At 42.1% G+C, this 17,169-nt stretch overlaps 1 protein-coding gene across 4 annotated transcripts in view; it reads left to right on the top strand.

Annotated features, from left to right (window-relative positions):
• Nucleotides 1-7,516, top strand: part of DLG2 (discs large MAGUK scaffold protein 2) — a 2,095,445-nt gene extending 2,087,929 nt beyond the window's left edge. For 2 of the 4 annotated variants that reach the window (XM_019524158.1, XM_019524160.1), the window contains 3 exons: nt 1,748-1,804; nt 3,701-3,792; nt 4,875-7,516. In XM_019524158.1, coding sequence (XP_019379703.1) covers nt 1,748-1,804; nt 3,701-3,792; nt 4,875-4,981 — 256 coding nt within the window. In that variant the 3' untranslated portion in view covers nt 4,982-7,516. The remainder of the gene's footprint in view (nt 1-1,747; nt 1,805-3,700; nt 3,793-4,874) is intronic. The other 2 variants (XM_019524161.1, XM_019524159.1) reach the window with 1 other exon arrangement.
• The last annotated feature ends 9,653 nt before the right edge of the window (nt 7,517-17,169 follow it).

The raw sequence follows: 17,169 nt of genomic DNA, 5'->3' as shown, positions 1-17,169 counted from the left end.
CCTTTCCAGTCTATGAGAATTTAGTCAGTCTGAGAGAAACTATTTTACGTGGTTTATCCCATGTGAAAGTTAAGAGTTAATCTGGATTCACTGAACCCACAAAAGCCACAGCAACAGATGCAGTTCTTAGCATTTCAGTCCACTCTTCTTCTATAGACCCTAAAACCACATCCCTGGCTTGGCAATCAGCTATGGGGGACCCCGGGTGCCCCCCCAGACCCAGGAGGCACCAGCTGCCAGGCTGGGGGGATTGTGGCGGGGGGGCCATGCACTCACTGGTGGACCTGGAAGTGGAGCAGATGTGCATCTGGTCCACTTCCAGATCTGCTGCTGAGTGCACTGGGGAGCCCCCCGCGCTTCTGTGGGACACTCCATCTGCCCCAGCATCGCAGCATTCACAAGCCGCCTGGTACCTAGAGTTGTGTAGAAAAAATATTTAAAGCTGTGTCTATGTGCGAATCGCCGAATCTCTCCGAATCGATTCAGAGGGTTCTGATTCGATTCGGGGAGATTAAAGGGTCTCCTGATTCAATTCAGATTTGGAGATTTGGCCACCAAATCAGGCTGAATCTCAGCCAGATCAAATCAGGAACTGAAGCTTTGCACAGCCGTACCTACTATGGATGATGTGGATCTTGTATCAAGATGTTTTATATAGTTATAGCAGTTCCCCAGTGGGAAGAGGAACTGTACCTTTATACCAATATAACTGTGTCTTCACTATTAATTGTTATAGGTTTATACTCATAACCTATTCAAGCAAAAAAATCACATGCCTACCTGAAAATAGTTATATCAGGACAAATACCTGGTTATGAACCAGTTAGCTATACTTAAGTCATTATTTCCCCTCAGAAAACCATTATCAGAGTCAGTGTCATAACAAACCAAAACTGTAATAGACAAAACATTGCTATAAGCAGGAAAAAATACAGAAATAAAACTCAAAAAGCTGCTTTATTGCTGGAATGATTCTTTAAGGGTCTGATCTCTAATAGATCTCATTTATAATATTCTGGCAATTTGCAAAGGAGGTTTAAAGTAGGTGTCATTTAAACCCCTTTACATTATAGCCACAAGGCCTTAGCCCAAAAGAGGCTCATGCCTGGAATCTGTTAGATAACAATCCTTCCAATACATAGAATTGGGAGTATTACAAACTTAGCAGTATGGGACAAATTTGCATATACTAATCTCTAGTCTATTAATAAAACCCTTAGTTCTGAAATAAGCCTTCCCTGTCTTGTATACTGTAAATCTGCTTCCTGGATACATAATACATTTACTGAGATGTTGCTATACAGAGTACATGATTATTAGAGTAACCTTTGCAGGGTTACAGACTTAGTTATGCAGGCAGCTGCTTTAGAGACAGTAATAGAAATACATTTTTGTAGCTTTAAGCTCCACAACGTTTACTGTACTTTTTAGGAGGCAGATTTCTATATCCTATGAAAGAAACTAAGTAGTCAGTCAGCTGTAATAAATCCATGCTGTCGTGGCCCTTCATACATCATCTTTTATGCATCATCATGCACATAATTCCCAATGCACATCGCACATGTTCTATATGCAGCCCATTACCGCACATTCACATGATTCAGTGATTAAATCAGGTTATGTGGAATATAGGATGTTTCCTTTCTTCCTTCCCCTTCCTTAGGACAAAGTCCCCTCTTATTCTAAACAAAAATAAACTGTGTAATAGAAAAGGTAAAACAAACTAGGTCTATATGTTTTTGTTAAGGTTTTGGACATCTCCTGGTGTACATGAGGCACTAAGTCAATATGGACTCTACCCTTTGTGAGTTACAATATGCAATATTAATGGCTGTACATGCACATACATACATGACAGTACATTTCTTACGATTATTAAATGCTGCCCTTGTGAACATAAATGTTCCCTCAAATCGTGAAATGGTGTAATCTTAGAGTGTTGTTGGACCATTTTTATCTTGTACCTCTTCTTGTACTTTATCTTGTACATTAAATTACCCTGTACATTTTTATCTTGTACACTTTATGACATAGAAACTACACAGTTAACAAGAAAAACAGAAAGAGCTGCTCTGACAGATATGCAACATGAAGCTTACTTTTCTGTTGGGAGTTTTGTTTTTCACAGTTTTCTGTGATTTTGATCATTGAATTTAAACTCATATGAGCCCACTTTGTTCACCTTTGAGGTCTGCTATTGAAGACATGGGAAGGGAATAACAGATCAGGTCTCGGGTCTTCAAATAAAAGGAATATAGGAGACTAAATAGGAGGAGATGTAAGGCATGACGGTACAGAAAAATGTAAATGCCTGTATTCAGAGAAAGATATGGACTAAATTCATGCTAATAAGCTTGGGGAAAAACAGTGTTTTCTAGCTGCAGTATAGAATCATAGAAAATGAGGGTTGGAAGGGACCTCAGGAGGTCATCTAATCCAACCCCCTGCTCAAAGCAGGACCATCCCCAACTAGATCATTCCAGCCAGGGCTTTGTCAAGCTGAGCTTTCAAAACCTCCAAGGATGGAGATTCCATCACCTCTTTATTTAACCTGTTCCAGTGCTTCACCACCCTCTTACTGAGAGAGGTTTTTTTCTTAATATCCAACTTAAACCTCCCTTGCTGCAACTTGAGACCATTGCTCCTGGTGCCGTCATCTGTCACCACTGAGAACAGTCCAGCTCCATCCTCTTTGGAACCGCCCTGCAGGTACTTGAAGGCTGCTATTAAATTCCGTCTCAGTCTTCTCTTCTCTATACTAAATAAGCCCAGATCCCTCACCCACTCCTCAGAAGTCATGTGCCCCAGCCTCCTAACTATTTCCATTGTCCTCTGCTGGACTGTCTCCAATTTGTCTACATCCTTCCTGTGGTGGGGGGCCCAAGACTGAACATACTACTCCAGACGTGGCCTCACCAGTGCAGAATTGAGGGAAATAATCACTTCTCTTGATTCACTGGCAATGTTCCTGCTAATGCAGCCCAATATGTCATTAGCCTTCTTTGCGACAATAGCATACTGCTTGCTCATATTCAGCTTATTGTTCTCTGTAACCCCCAGGTCCTTTTCTGCAGAGCTGCTGCCCAGTCAGTCAGCCCCCAGCCTGTCCTGGTGCGTGGGATTGTTCTGTCCTAAGTGCAGGACATTGCACTCGTCCTTATTGAACCTCATGAGATTTCTCTTGATCCAATCCTCCAATTTGTCTAGGTCTCTCTGAATCCTAGCCTTACCCTCCAGTGTATCTACTACTTCCCCCAGCTTGGTGTTATCTTCAGACTTGCTTAGGGTGCACTCTATGCCATCTTCCAGGTCATTGATGAAGAAATGGAACAAAACCAGACCCAGTACTTCAGTGGGAGTTTGCCCAAGAGCCAGGCTCAACACACAGCCTAGTCCCAAGTCTACCAGTCAGAAGAGTCCCCTTTGGGAGTGATCATCTTGCCCTCCATACCTTTCTGTCAGCATGCACTATGATAAGAGACATTCTCTTCTCTCTTGATCCCTAAACTTTCAATGATACACAGAGATAAGCCATAAGTGACTATTGTGATAGTGTATTTTGACCCCCTTACATTTAACTCCAGTAATTCTAGTATCAAGCCCAATAATTTACAAAGATACAGCACATCTTTGAGTACGTTGCTCAATCTTGGTTTATGCAGACTCAGTAATTCAATTATTGCTTTTAATGTGTTTTTAGGGAGATGAATAAACGTCTTACAGAGGAACAAGCCAAGAAGACCTACGATCGTGCAATTAAGTTAGAACAAGAATTTGGAGAATACTTTACAGGTACAAAATACTTCAAAATGTGTCCCCGCAGATTCAGTCCATGATCACAAGTAGTTTATGTATAGTATGAAGCATTATGCATGCTTAAAGAAGACAGTATTAATTCATGTTGAAATCAGTGGGAGTTGAAAGTTTCCAATATCGTGCACGTTTGAACTCAAAAGGTAATGGATATGCAAGAACTGGATTCTGTTCCTGTTGAAGCCAGCAGCAAAGCTCTTATTAACTTCAGTGATGTGTGAAAAGCCCTCACTGACACAATTCTTTCCCCACAGAACTCAGTAGACTTCTGCCATTGATTTTAATAGGGGAATGCCACGTGACCAGACTGGCACTGACCAACACAGAATGCCATCCCAACTCAAGGAGAGGATTCAACGTTGTGCATACCCAGTAGATGGGCATGCCTCCCTCCAGCCCTAAACTTAGAGAGCAGTGAAATTTAAGGCACTCCCTTGTCCTAATCATTTCCTATAGGCTGGCTTAGGCAGCTCCTTCATCAAGGTGCTGGCTGACGCACCTCATTTTCCCTATGTAGTGTATATTTGGGGCTGTGGGTTCTTCTCTAGTCACCTAAAACATAGACATTAGACTCAGGGTTGCAGCTCCTACATCCTTTGAGATTCTAGGTTTTAGTTCTGAAAGCCACACAACTCTTTTCCTGAGGTTTCCAAGTTTGTCAACAGATGGGTTGATTAATGCATCTCTTCTGAATCTGTTTTTGGAGGTCCCCCAGCAAAGTATAAAACTTGACTCCAAAAGCAGAAACCCATCCCTTATGGAGCAGGCCCTCTTTGGGATGAAAGGTTCCAGGATGATACCTCCTGCTGAGGTAGAAGTGAACCCCGATTAAATGGTCTTATAATAAACAGTAGCAAGGGATAACTTTTATGGTGGGTTGACATTGTATTGGATTCATTTATCACCTTCATGGTCCATGTTTATTCCCTACACAACACAGTTTGCATGTATTATTATTTCTTCCCATTTCACGAATCCCATGCTAACACTGAAATTGTACTGATAATTGATGCTCCAGAATATATTCACTAAAAGAGGTTTGGTATGTTTCCTCATTACAGCTATTGTCCAAGGAGATAGCCTAGAAGATATATATAATCAATGCAAACTTGTAATTGAAGAACAATCTGGGCCTTTCATCTGGATTCCTTCAAAGGAAAAATTATAAATTAGTCACTTCACATCTGATAATGAGAGAAGAATATTTAGAAGAAAACTATAATATACTATTTGGAGGCTTTCCTGTTTTTGTTGCATTTATGTTCTTGCAGTCAATGTGAATTTTTATGAATGTACAACACAAAGTGTTTGAAGCCATGAAGGACACTGATGGGTCAAAAGGGTAGGAACAAAAAGACTTCTACCCTATAAAGCGAATCTGTCATGTGCTCAAAGCACCAGTTGTAGGTATAAACTTTTGATGTGGAGACCCTCTGTCAAGGGGAGCTAGCCACCTACTGTGCCCAAAAGGACATTCTGATCGAATGGCTGAGCTCAGTATGTTAGTTGTTGATCGCTTTAAAGAGAAGTTCCCAGCTCTTCAACCTCATAGAGGGTTTGATCCTGCAAGGCTCTAAACACTTGACCCCAATTCATGTGTATGTGAGTAGTCCCGTTGACTTGGACTCATTTGCAATCTTACTCTACGCTGCACAGTCACATTGACTTCCATAGGGCTACTCATGGGCTTAAAGTTTAGCATGGGTATAAGTGTTTTGACAGATTGGGGCCATGTGTACCTTGCAGGATCAAGCCCAGACAATCTGATCCAGTTGCTACTGAAGTCCGTGGAAGGACTCCCATTGACTTGACAAGGAGCTGGATCTGGTCCTTAGCTTGTCATTGCACATCTGTAGTTGGTACACCTCAACTTTGGTAACTATGCACATCCTTTGATTTCTGAAAACAAGACGAGCATTTCCTTTTCTCCTCTGGATACTCTGTGACATCAGGAAACAATAACCATGTAGATTATGTTAAGGGAATTTGGGGGTAGAAAGGGAATGGAAGCATTTCCCACCGCGTGTATGCACGCGCGCGCACACACACACACACACACACACACACACACACACACACACACACACACACACAGAGTAGGATTCACAGTACCTAAACTGACAAGGAGGGATACAGCTGGGAAAAGCTTTAAAATTTTTGATTGTCTATTTTATCATTTATACAGACAGAAGGCACTTAAAGATGGAATAATTTATAAAATAAAAATATATTGATGTATAGAAACTAATTTCTATAGGTGAAAAAATGTTTTTGTGAGATATTTTGTAAAGATTAATTAATGGAAAGATTAAATATTTACACCCTTGTCTGGCTGTAAAATGTAAAGAGGACCCTCAAGTTGCAATACCCCTTTTTGCAACAGATTCTCTAATAATATTGACAAACCATCTAATTTCTTAAATTGTAGATGTCAATTTGTTTTTTGAAGGGTTTTTTCTCTCAGTCTAATCTTCCTTCTTTCTTTTATTTAACCATGATGAACTCCTGTGGAAAGAACTCTTGAATTGACTGCCGTATAGGATAGATTTTTTTTTTCTTAAGTGTAAACATGAAGCATCTTTAAACCGAAGCTGATTATTTTTTCCAGAAGCAAAATCTCAGTGACTCAAATGCCGTTTATGATTTTCTCCTCCAAAGGGAACCATAAGCTTCATTTGAAAATGTTTTATAATTGTTCCTGATTCTTTAAGTGAAATGCAAAAAGCACTTGTTCTTTTTTGCCAGTAGACCACAGAATAACTTGTATCTTCATTTCATTTCCCAGTCAACAAGGGTTTTAAAAGATGATATGGAGCAGTGGATCTTTGGGGGGGATTTGGGGAAAATCTGTGGAATTTCAATTTGGGGTACGTGAGGGTGGGGAGTTCTTGTTTTCTGTTTCACTGGGCCCTTCCATTGTCTACTGATGACATACTTCACTGTAGCATACAAGGAGGATCCTTAGAAAATACATGATGTTGTTAAACTGAATCACCTTTGCTGCTGCTTGACCACGTTTTATAGAAAACCTGCAGACTCCTGCCTACTGCGCTACGGGAGTCTGATACTTCTGAGCTGGTGGCTGCTTCAACCCTACCTTTTAAGACTATAGGCAAGCACTTAAGTTATCTGAATGAGCAAGGGAATATTCAGTTACTTGCCTGTTCAAGACTTACATTGCTACACACTGTTAGCCTATGATAAGTACCTCCAGCTACCCTTGAGATGAGCAGATTAGCTGGATGTTCCTAATACAGCCGTCAGCAGTGACAGGGTTAATAATTATGGATACTTTATGGGCTATCACTAGGCTTCATGGTTAATGCCCTATTAAGATGATTATGAGAAGTTGTTGCTTCTTTTAATCGCTAATTTATCTGCCTGGTCAGCAGACAACAGTGTATCAGTAGAGTCGCCAAGTGATCTTCATAACCAGAAGGGCTAGAATTTTTTTTTTAAAGCTAACCGGATAAATGAAAGCTTAGATTTTTGGATACATTTGCCGAAATCCACACGATGACCCCAGATCTTTGGAAATCATGGGTTTTTCCATGTCAGCAAAGTACCATTGTCTCAACTTAGGCTTTAGGCCATCTAAACTGAAAACCAAGTATCCTAAAGCAGAAACTTCCGTTCTAATTCTCAGCTCTGTTTTTAAGCAATCCGATCTGCTTCTTTGTTTCTTAGTTCAGCATGGAGCTTTTTAAGATACTATTAGTAAATGTTTTGTTTTGTCATGTGCTGTGCTTTACAGTGAACAGTAACACTATGGCTGAGTACAATCAGTTCTCCATCAGTCCTTGGTTACTGTAGTAACATAATTTATTTTTCCCTGTCTGTTGTTTGTGCTTCCAGTTTAGAGTTGCCATTGCACTTATATATTTTTTTTTTTAAATAAAACGTATGTATTTAAAAAAAAAATCACAAAGAGAAGCAGTGAGAGGTCTTATTTCTGTTAGGGCTTACGGCTCCATTTGTCCTGTGTCTTGATGTTTTTCATTTCACATTATGACATTCTTCATGCTGCAGCTAATTTTTGTATCGCAGCCACATTCAAAGTCATATTGGGTGGTAAAGGGGGAAGAGAAATCTGACGTTAACTTAAAGTGACATCTGGTGCAAAAAAAAAAAAGAAAAATCCAAACTGTCACCATTTGGCACTTCAGACCATATTGGTGCTAACACCATTAAGCATAATCAGATTCTCACTCTATCCATGTAAAGGACTTGCAGGTGTCTAGACACGAGACAACATGCAAAGGCTGGACCCTTTAGGGAAAGTGCCAGATCATATCACTGGTGCTATTTCATATGTTCTGGCACAATGTGTAGCACCATAGGGTCTAAGTTGAACCAAAAAATATCGTGGCTTGCTGTCCACCCATGAGTGATCACTTTGACATCTTACTCTCTTTGTGCAGATTTGTGCAATGTTTCAAACTATTTATTTCTCCTTCCTGCACATCATCTCCTGGGGCTCAGTGAACCTTCACTCTGAGAGTCTAACTACCTAGTGCTAGAATCACGAGCCAGTTTAAGAGCCTCTCCTCCTTGCTTAGCTCCCTCTTCCTACAGATCCAGAGGCACCCTGCCCATGCTAGTGCTTTATAATTTCTTTGGTATTCAAGGATGTCTCTAAATAAATATTCTGTAATGTAACTGTGTTTGTATCTAGCATAGTTTAGTGCTCCAGTGTCGATAGGGCCCTAGAAGCCACCCTGCAAAAGCCAGGGTTAAGAGATCTCTCTGTTGCACTGAAATTTCAAATCCTCATCCTGGAGAGCAGTGCTGATTCTGAGCAAATAATAATGGTGAGTCATTGTTAGCTAACTCCTACTGAGCGATCACTGTCCCGCTGTGAACATGGTTTATCTCCGGAGAGTTTATTTGTTGTCTCCAGACACTTTCACTGCTCTAAATACTTCTCAAAATTCAGCTGAATCACGCCTTTGGTTTTTCCCATTAAATCCACAAAAGGATGGTTCAGCATGTCACCATACATGTAAGTATTTAGAAAAAGCCTGAAGAACAGAAGTCTCTGTCCTCTTTTTAAAGGCTCAGAGTTAAAGCCAGCCTCTGTTTCCATTCACAAAAGGCAGTCTTCGATCAGTTGCCTCATTTAATTCCATTGTTTTCTTTGACCCATTCTTTATGCATGACTTTCACTATATGACCACTTTCATGCTGTTGCGCCCATTTTTCAACTGAGTCAGTGTATTCTCCAGTCCCATAAGATGTCATCAGTTAGCTCAGAAGTAATAATTAGGTCATCATTATATTAAAGGAAGGGTGGTTCCCTTGAAGTATGACAGGGCACAAAACATCGTCAAAATTGGACAGTAAATTAAACCTAATTGCTAAGCAGTAAATATATAAAAGTAGATGAGTAATAAGCTGGATTCCCAGATGGCATAAACTGCTGTCACTGTGTTGGTTTCAGTGGCATTCATCCAGTGTATACCACCTTAAGTTATATGTAGCTAGCATTTGCTCCTAGTTAAGCCAATATTTAGGAAATAAAATCAATTTATAAAAGTGACTGGATGGGTTTAAGGGCCAAGCTTTCAGAAGTGTTCAGTGCCCTCAGCTTGGGTCATGCTTTTACAAGTTCTCAGCTCCCACTTTGATCTGTGCTTTTTTTTTCCTATCTGCATTACTGTGGTGCCTCCTGTAGTCATGGACTGAGACCCCCACTAACCTAGGTGCTATGTGAACTGTCACCAGAGATTCAGTCCATGGCCAGATATTCAAAAGGATGCAGCCCCCTGAAAACAATAGGAGCTACTGGGCACTGGACATTTTTTGAGTCTGTCTCGAAAACAGTGAGAATCACACCATACAAGTGTCCCTCACACTCGGCTAGTGCTGTGCATGGTCTGACCCTCAGTAACAACAGGGAAGTAACAATGATGGCCTGATATAAGACTGTGTGTGAGGGTAGGATGCATCACTAGCAAAACGCTGGGAAAGATCTAAAAAAACACTGCTAAGTCCCAGCGGGATAATGAACTTTTAATCCTTTTTTTTTCCGGATTTGCGTTTCCTGGGTTGGAATCAGCTAGTCTGAAGTTTCGAGTGCAACAGGCTGTATACAGTAGACTGCTTTTGTTTGACACCTTTGATGATGTGTTTCTCTTTAGCAGGATGTTTCTCAATCCAGCTGTGCTTTGGGGTACACTGAATCGGAACTGGCGTTTACACAATACACTATACAGCTTTCACTCCTGTTAAGTGTAAATATTCTCCGCGTCCATTCCATTTGTGTAAAGAATAAAGCACACACAATTATAAAATTAAGATGTATATTTCATACTAGCTGTGTCCTTGCTTATTTATTCCGTTCCAGGCTCTCAGCTGTGGTTCAGTTGTAAATGCTTGATAGAGTGTTTATAAATATGTCATGAATTTTATTATAAAATATTAATATTAAAGCATTTTTACACTTTATAGCAAATGGCTCTTTCACAAGGCATAATTTGTCTTCTTTCCTTGAAGTGAACTGGTAAAAGAGAATGAATACGCACTTCATTTGGGCTGACGCGCTCAGATTTGTTACACGAGCTGACCTTCCAAAGATAAGCACGGAAGAGGAACGGCAATAAGAAAACAGCTCCAGAGTTCCCTCTCCCTTTTTTTGATGTGAATCAGAGACCTGAAATATTTTGCCGGGAAGATGAAATCCTAGGGAGAAATGCTGTTTTCCTAATTTCTCTTCCTTTGACATTCATTGGGTGTGGTCAACACATGCACAGCCACAAATGGGGAGATTTCTTTCTGTTTTTCTGAGCTTGCTATGTGACCATCAGACTGAAGAGGTCATATTTCCTTAGTCCACCCACCAGAGTCACAAATGCTTACAGCTGGCTTAGTGGAGCACACGCTGGGGTTGTGCGGTGGTCTGCTACCAGCTTTACATTGCAGCTGGCTCCTTGCAGATGGATCAATCTTTGGGCTCGCGTGAAGCCTGGTTGCAGGGCCAGTGATGTTAATATTACCTGACAGAAGAAATTGAGGAATGGGTTAGAGAAGCATAATGAACAGTATGTGGGGCAAATCCACAAAGCCTGACACGCAATCTTCACAAGATGATTAGCAGTCAAACTAATCATGGCAATATTTTGTATTACCTGAGCAGAGTCAGGATCTGAATCCTACAGTGTCCAGATGAACACAGCCTTTGTCTCAAATCTGAGTGTTAAGGGGAAAATGACAAGATCTCAGTTGCTGCTGTTGTACTTACAGAGAGACTTTCATAGCTTTGGGTTGCTGCAGCAGCAAGCTTATCAGCAAATCTTAGCTGCTCTGTGCAACAATATCTAAAGTCTTCCTCTCTGCTGTCACACTCCCCCCTCCTTAATGACAACTCTGAACATTTATATAGCACTTTTCATCTTCAGAGTGCTACTCAACCATGAACAGATTAACTCCTTGGGCTACGTTCTGCAGATACAGCAGAAACTTGTAAAATGGTCCCTGCTTAGTTGAGACACAAGAAATAACCAAATTGTTGGGGAGCTCTGTGTGTGTGTGTGTGTGTGTGTGTGTGTGCGCGCGCTGGTTTGCCTTGTCATACCAAGTATGCTATGGATCTCCTCCCATTCATACCAGTGCAATTCCACTCAATACCAGTTGGGTTGCAAGTGATTTCAAGGTGGTGAGACTGGCCCATGTAACAGATAAGAAAACTAAATCTGTGGAAGTTTGCACTTTGTGCTTGGAGGTGCACCAAACAAAATGGCTGAGAAGGACAAGCATAATCAATCCATCTCCCACATAGATAGCAACTCTGCTCACTTCTTTCATCATATACAAAGACCACGTTATGCCCTGTGTTAATCACACGGGTGATATACAATTTTGTTAACTTCTTTGTAGAGCTAGCCAGATTCCCAGGGTCCAGTGCTCAATATTGTCGAAATGTCTTCTTTTCACAAGTGACTCGACAGCAGACTCACACGGGTATTTAGGCACCATTGTAAATCCAGCTAGCTACCAGAAGCAGGTTTCATTTTGATTTTCTATAGGTGTTAAGCACATAACCTGCAAAGATGATCACAAAACCTGCACAAATCTGGCCTTTAAACACTCAGGAACATCAGTGTTATAGAAAGCCAGTGACAGTTAAGTGTGTAAGTACCCAAGTCATTTTTGAACGTGAGATCACTTGGGGCTTGTCAAGCCTTCTCTCTCCCCTCCTCCCCTCAAGTCTGCATGTTATTAAACATCAAGAAAGCCAAAACATGCTGGTGTACTCTGTAATAGCTGCATCACAGGAGGACCTAGCTAGAGACATGCTAGAAAAGCCCTTCTTACTACTAGTACTACATAAGCATCACAATGTTCTTGTTTGCTTGGGTGCTTTTTATCAATGTAAAAATAGCTGTATCATCTGAGCTTGCCTTTCAGGAATGGTTTGGATGACTTGAGCACTCCTTTGATTGGGGGAGAAAGGTGGGTTGATTCTGGGCAATACTGCTACTGCTGCGGCGTCTGCTGCTCATAGACAAACTGTTTCCTTGATAACTTCTGCTGCTGGCACAGCAGAACATGCTAAGGAGATGGCTCCAATTTTAGACCACAAGCAACTGGTGCAGAAGATCATTCACCACTGCAAGCTGTATGTCAGCATGAGCTCCTGGAAGCTGGTGACAAACTGGGAACAAAGGAATTAAGACTCTTAGATCAGTATAGTCAATGGAGTTAGGCTGCAGTAAAATCCACTTGTGGCAGTGATGGGACCCAGGCCCATGTGAAAAGGTAACTGTGAGTTGTGAGGTTTGGGGAAGGTTCACCCAATGTTTTTGTGGCTGAAGAGCTAATAAATGGGTTAAGGATAAATGTGTTTGAGTGGTCACTGTATACAAAAGGGCTAGAAACCTGATTCAGGCACCAGGGGAACTGCAAAAAGTATTGGTGAACTCAGTGGTGGAGGTCTAGGTGAGAGGGTAGAGTGACTAAAGAATGAGAGGAAGTTTGGCGGGGAGAAAGGGGGTTAAGGTGGTGAAAAGGGCATGGACACAATGCTGAGGTCCCCAGTGAAAGGAGAGGCGGTAGTGCACAATTAGCAAAGCACAAGAACTGGCAGAGGAGCACAGTTAAGGGATGTGCAAGCTGTTACAAAAGTTTGTAATGAGAAACTGGAGTTGTTTGGGACCCCAGCATTTAAACAGGGTAGCTCATTAACATTTTACACCTACTTTGTACTAAAAGTAGGGCTAGAGGGGATCTTGTGGGGGCATTTAGTCCAATCCCCTGCTCATCCTTAACTAAATCATCCCAGCATAGTGTTTGTCTAACCCACTGTTGAAAACGTCCAGGTTTGGGAGATCCTACAGCTTCTCTAAGTAGCCTGTTCCAATGCTTAACCATCCTCAGGGTGAGGAAGTTCTTCCTAATTTCCAAAATAAATTGCTTTTGCTGCAACTCAAGGCCATTACTTAAAGTCCTGCCCCATACAGCCACAGAGATGGAGTATCAGACCCAAGAATGGGACTTGGAACATGAAAGGCTTTGCAGAGAGATGGGGTGTCTCTTTAAGCCACCCTTAGAAGCTGCTCCATCAGCAGTGCCAACGAGGATGTGTCTTGGAGGGGACGGTAATGAAATGGAGCACAGGCTCTTCTATTAATTATGATGGCATGGCTGTATTTGTCTTTGAGCTATAAAATGCTTGGAAGGTCTCTAGGGTCGTAACTCAGAAAGAGTGGAGGCAGATCCCCTGCTGTTGTAGGTCCTCGAGGCTGAGAATCTGGGCTGTAACCGGTCTCGTTGTAGCAAACGCATGGGAGAGGTAATAAACATGTGCAATGAAATGCCGACAAAACAGATGAGCTGTGCAATGCTTCCCTTGTTGGAAGGAGGTGACAGGGGAGAATTCCTGAGAAGAACTAACATTTCAGGCTGCAGTGAAGGAGAGCATCTTCTCCGCCTTCTCAGAGAAGACACACTGCCCAAACATCATTTGCGGCAGCAGCTTTTCAGTGTCTTTATTACATTTCAAAGCACCAGCCTAGACTACCGCAGTTAAAACAATGCTAGAATCTTGGCAGTGTCAAGCATAGCTGCACTTTCAATTTTCTTGGAAAGAAAACCTGTTAAGTTCAAGGAAACAAAGTACAGATTCGGCAGAGTTCATGCCAGTCTAAAGAGTTTGTAGGTGTGTATTTATCAGTGATTAGTTTTCATCTAGGATATAAATTCACATCTTCTGTTCCTGTCATCTTCTCTATCTGCTTCAGCTTGATGAATGTTAACGTTTACTTCTCAGATGGACTATTCAACTAATATTTATTGGCTATATGCTGCCAGCTTTAACAGCTGATTGAATATGATTTGCTGAGAATTAGATGATGGATAATGGTGATATTCCTTTAGTAAATTATTCAGCATATATTTTCTAGGCATTCAACCAGTTTTAATCTCAGCACACAGCCAACTAAAATGCCTGCTGCTTTTCATAAGTAGGTACCAAAGTGACCCAGTAATAAAGTCATGGGGAATTTATCCAGAAGCCTTCCTGTTAATTTTTGCCATTATGTCCAATTTCAGAATCACTGAAAGAAAAGAGATATATAATATTGAGGCAGCATATATAATCAGTTAGGAAGCCCCCTGAAGATGCCTAACTGTAAAACACTGGAATAATATTCCGTTTCCTAATGGTTGTAGGCTGAGCCCAGCACATATTGGGCAGGACTTCAGGAATTGCACATATTGGGCACTGACTCCGATTCCCATGCCATAGAGGTGACTATCCCTTTCTCCACTGAGTCTTAGTGTGCTAAAGACTTTTCCAAGTACCACAGATAAAATCCTGGGGAGCTGGCATGGAGCTTTACAGGCAAAGCATGATCCTTACAGGGCTAAACAGGCAAGGAAGCAAAACCCAAATAGACACAGAAATCCCTTATCTAAACATGTCAGGACCAGCGTACTCCAAACTGCACTGAAGTGCAACCCCCATACCTGAGGCCAAATACACTGATATTCACAACATTCACATTAGGTGCCTTATGCAATGAATGGAGCGACTTGGTAGTATGATGAGTAGGGAGCTGCCTAAGCTAGAGTTCGCAGCCCTGAACCCTCTGCTGTGTGAGTAGGAGTCAGTCTTTTCAAAGCAAAGTGACTGCCCCATAAGCAGGGGTGTGTGGTTTCTGCAGGGAAAAAAAGCAGCAGCACAAATTCATGTCAATGTTTTTTTGCCCCAGCGCACACCTCTGCACGTGGAATTAGCACAGGGAAAATGCTCCAGGTGGGGTAGGGGAGGCTGGGGCCAGCACCTGGGGCGGCCCCAGCAGCCTTACCTGGGGTTCTGGGGAGCTTCCAGGGCTCCAGCAGCAGCGACCCAGGCATGCAGAGCCTGGCTGGCAGCTGGAGCATGGCTCTGGGTGGCCAGGCTCTGGGTTTGGGTGATGCATGCTGCTGCCACATGTGTTGCCCCATTTTTTTAGTTTATTTTTTTTGGCATGATTTTTTTTTTATACTAGGATTTCTCAGGATCTAAATTTGGCTCCGTGCTGCAAATATGCAGCGTGGAAAACCAAATCACGTTCACAGGATGTGTTTTGTAGCAACTCAAAAGCCTTTGAGGCAAAATACACGTGCCCACTTGTGTGGACACAGCCAATGGGAAGAGTAGCCTGCTTCCCACCGTGTCTCACTGATTCAAGCAGTCATGCAGGATAAAGGCATGCTCAGGTTTAGTGTTGCTTCTTTGTCTGAGGGGATCTGCACTCTCATCTCACAAAACCATGCTTTACTTATCAGGTTTAGAGTAAACTGCAGCTACAGGCGCAGAGAGGCACCTGGAGCTTCACTCCTTTGCTTGAAATAAAGGAAGTCATACGGCATTTCCCAATAATCTAACCCACAGTGAACAAAACTCTAATTCAGGATGCTCTGCTAAATCAATCACACAGCTATCACTGTGGCCTGAACAGAGAACCATGCCATCAGGGAGCTGAGAAATACCTGAGGTACAGCCCTTGTGACCATCTCTGTGGATGTGGGGAAAGCAGGGGATGTGACATACCCTGACTTTAGCAAGATTTCTGACACTCCCACAACACTCTCATTAACAAGCTATGGAAATACCACCTACATGAATGTGCTTTAAGGTGGATACATAACTGTTTGAATCATCATACTCAACAAATAGTCCTTAATAACTCAATGTCTAGTTGAGAGGAGGTATCATGTGTAGTTTTCCAGGGATCTGTCCTGGATCTGGTATTGGTTAACATCTTCATTAGTGATTTGGATGATGGGAATGAGTGCACAGTTAGCAAATTTGTACACGACACCAAGTTGGGCAGAGTTGCAGACACACTGGAGGGCAGGGCTAGGATCCAGAACAACCTGGAGGAAAAGGTCCAAACTCATTCAGATGAGATTTAATGACTAGTGCACTTGCGACTGAATAATTACATGCACAAATACAGACTGGGGAATGATTGGCTAGGTTGTAGTACTGCAGAGAGGAACCTGGGGGTTATAATGGACCATAACCTGAATACGAGCCAACAGTGTGCTTTTGTTGCTAAAAAAGAAAGCCAACAGCATAATGGGTCGTATGTAACAGGAGTGTCCCTTGCAAATCAAGGGAAGTGATTTTTCTACTCTAATCAGCACTGGTGAGGCATACTGCCTCCAGTTTAAGGCCCCATACTTCAAGGCCCCATACTTCAAGAAAGATGTGCAAAGATTGGAAAGAGTCCAGTAGAAAGCAACAAAAGCGATTAGTGGCCTGGGAAACATGACTAATGAGGAAAGACTATAAGAATTAGGATTATTTATTCTGGAGAAGAGAAGGCTGAGGGGGAAGATTTGATAACTCTTCAAATAACTAAAGGGCAATTATAAGGAAAGAGGATGGAGATTAAGGGTGTGCAAAATGGGCCATAATCGATTCGGATTCAGCCCGAATTGGGCACAATTATTCAATCTGTTGATTGATTCATTGTTTCATTGAGAGTGGTAGTAGACAGGTCAGTATTGACCTGGAAGGATGTGGGTGGTGGGGTCCCGCAGGGTTCAGTCCTTGGGCCTGTACTCTTCAATATCTTCATCAGTGACTTGGATGTGGGTGTGAAGTGTACTGTGTCCAAGTTTGGGGATAATACTAAATTGTGGGGTGAAGTGCACACTCCGGAGGGTAGGGAACGATTGCAGGCAGACCCGGACAGGTTAGAAAAGTGGGCAGTACACAATAGGATGCAGTACAGCAAGGACAAATGCAGAGTGCTGCACCTAGAGTGCAAAAATATCCAGCACACCTACTGGCTGGGAAGTGACCCTCTCAGCAGCACAGAAGCAGAAAGGGATCTCAGAGTCATAGTGGACCCCAAGATGAAC

This window comes from Gavialis gangeticus, unplaced genomic scaffold (assembly GCF_001723915.1).
Source record: "Gavialis gangeticus isolate Ggan-Ray unplaced genomic scaffold, GavGan_comp1, whole genome shotgun sequence".
Taxonomy (NCBI): domain Eukaryota; kingdom Metazoa; phylum Chordata; order Crocodylia; family Gavialidae; genus Gavialis; species Gavialis gangeticus.
The sequence above is the reverse complement of the archived record's forward strand: the minus strand, read 5'-3'. Positions and strand labels throughout refer to the sequence as shown.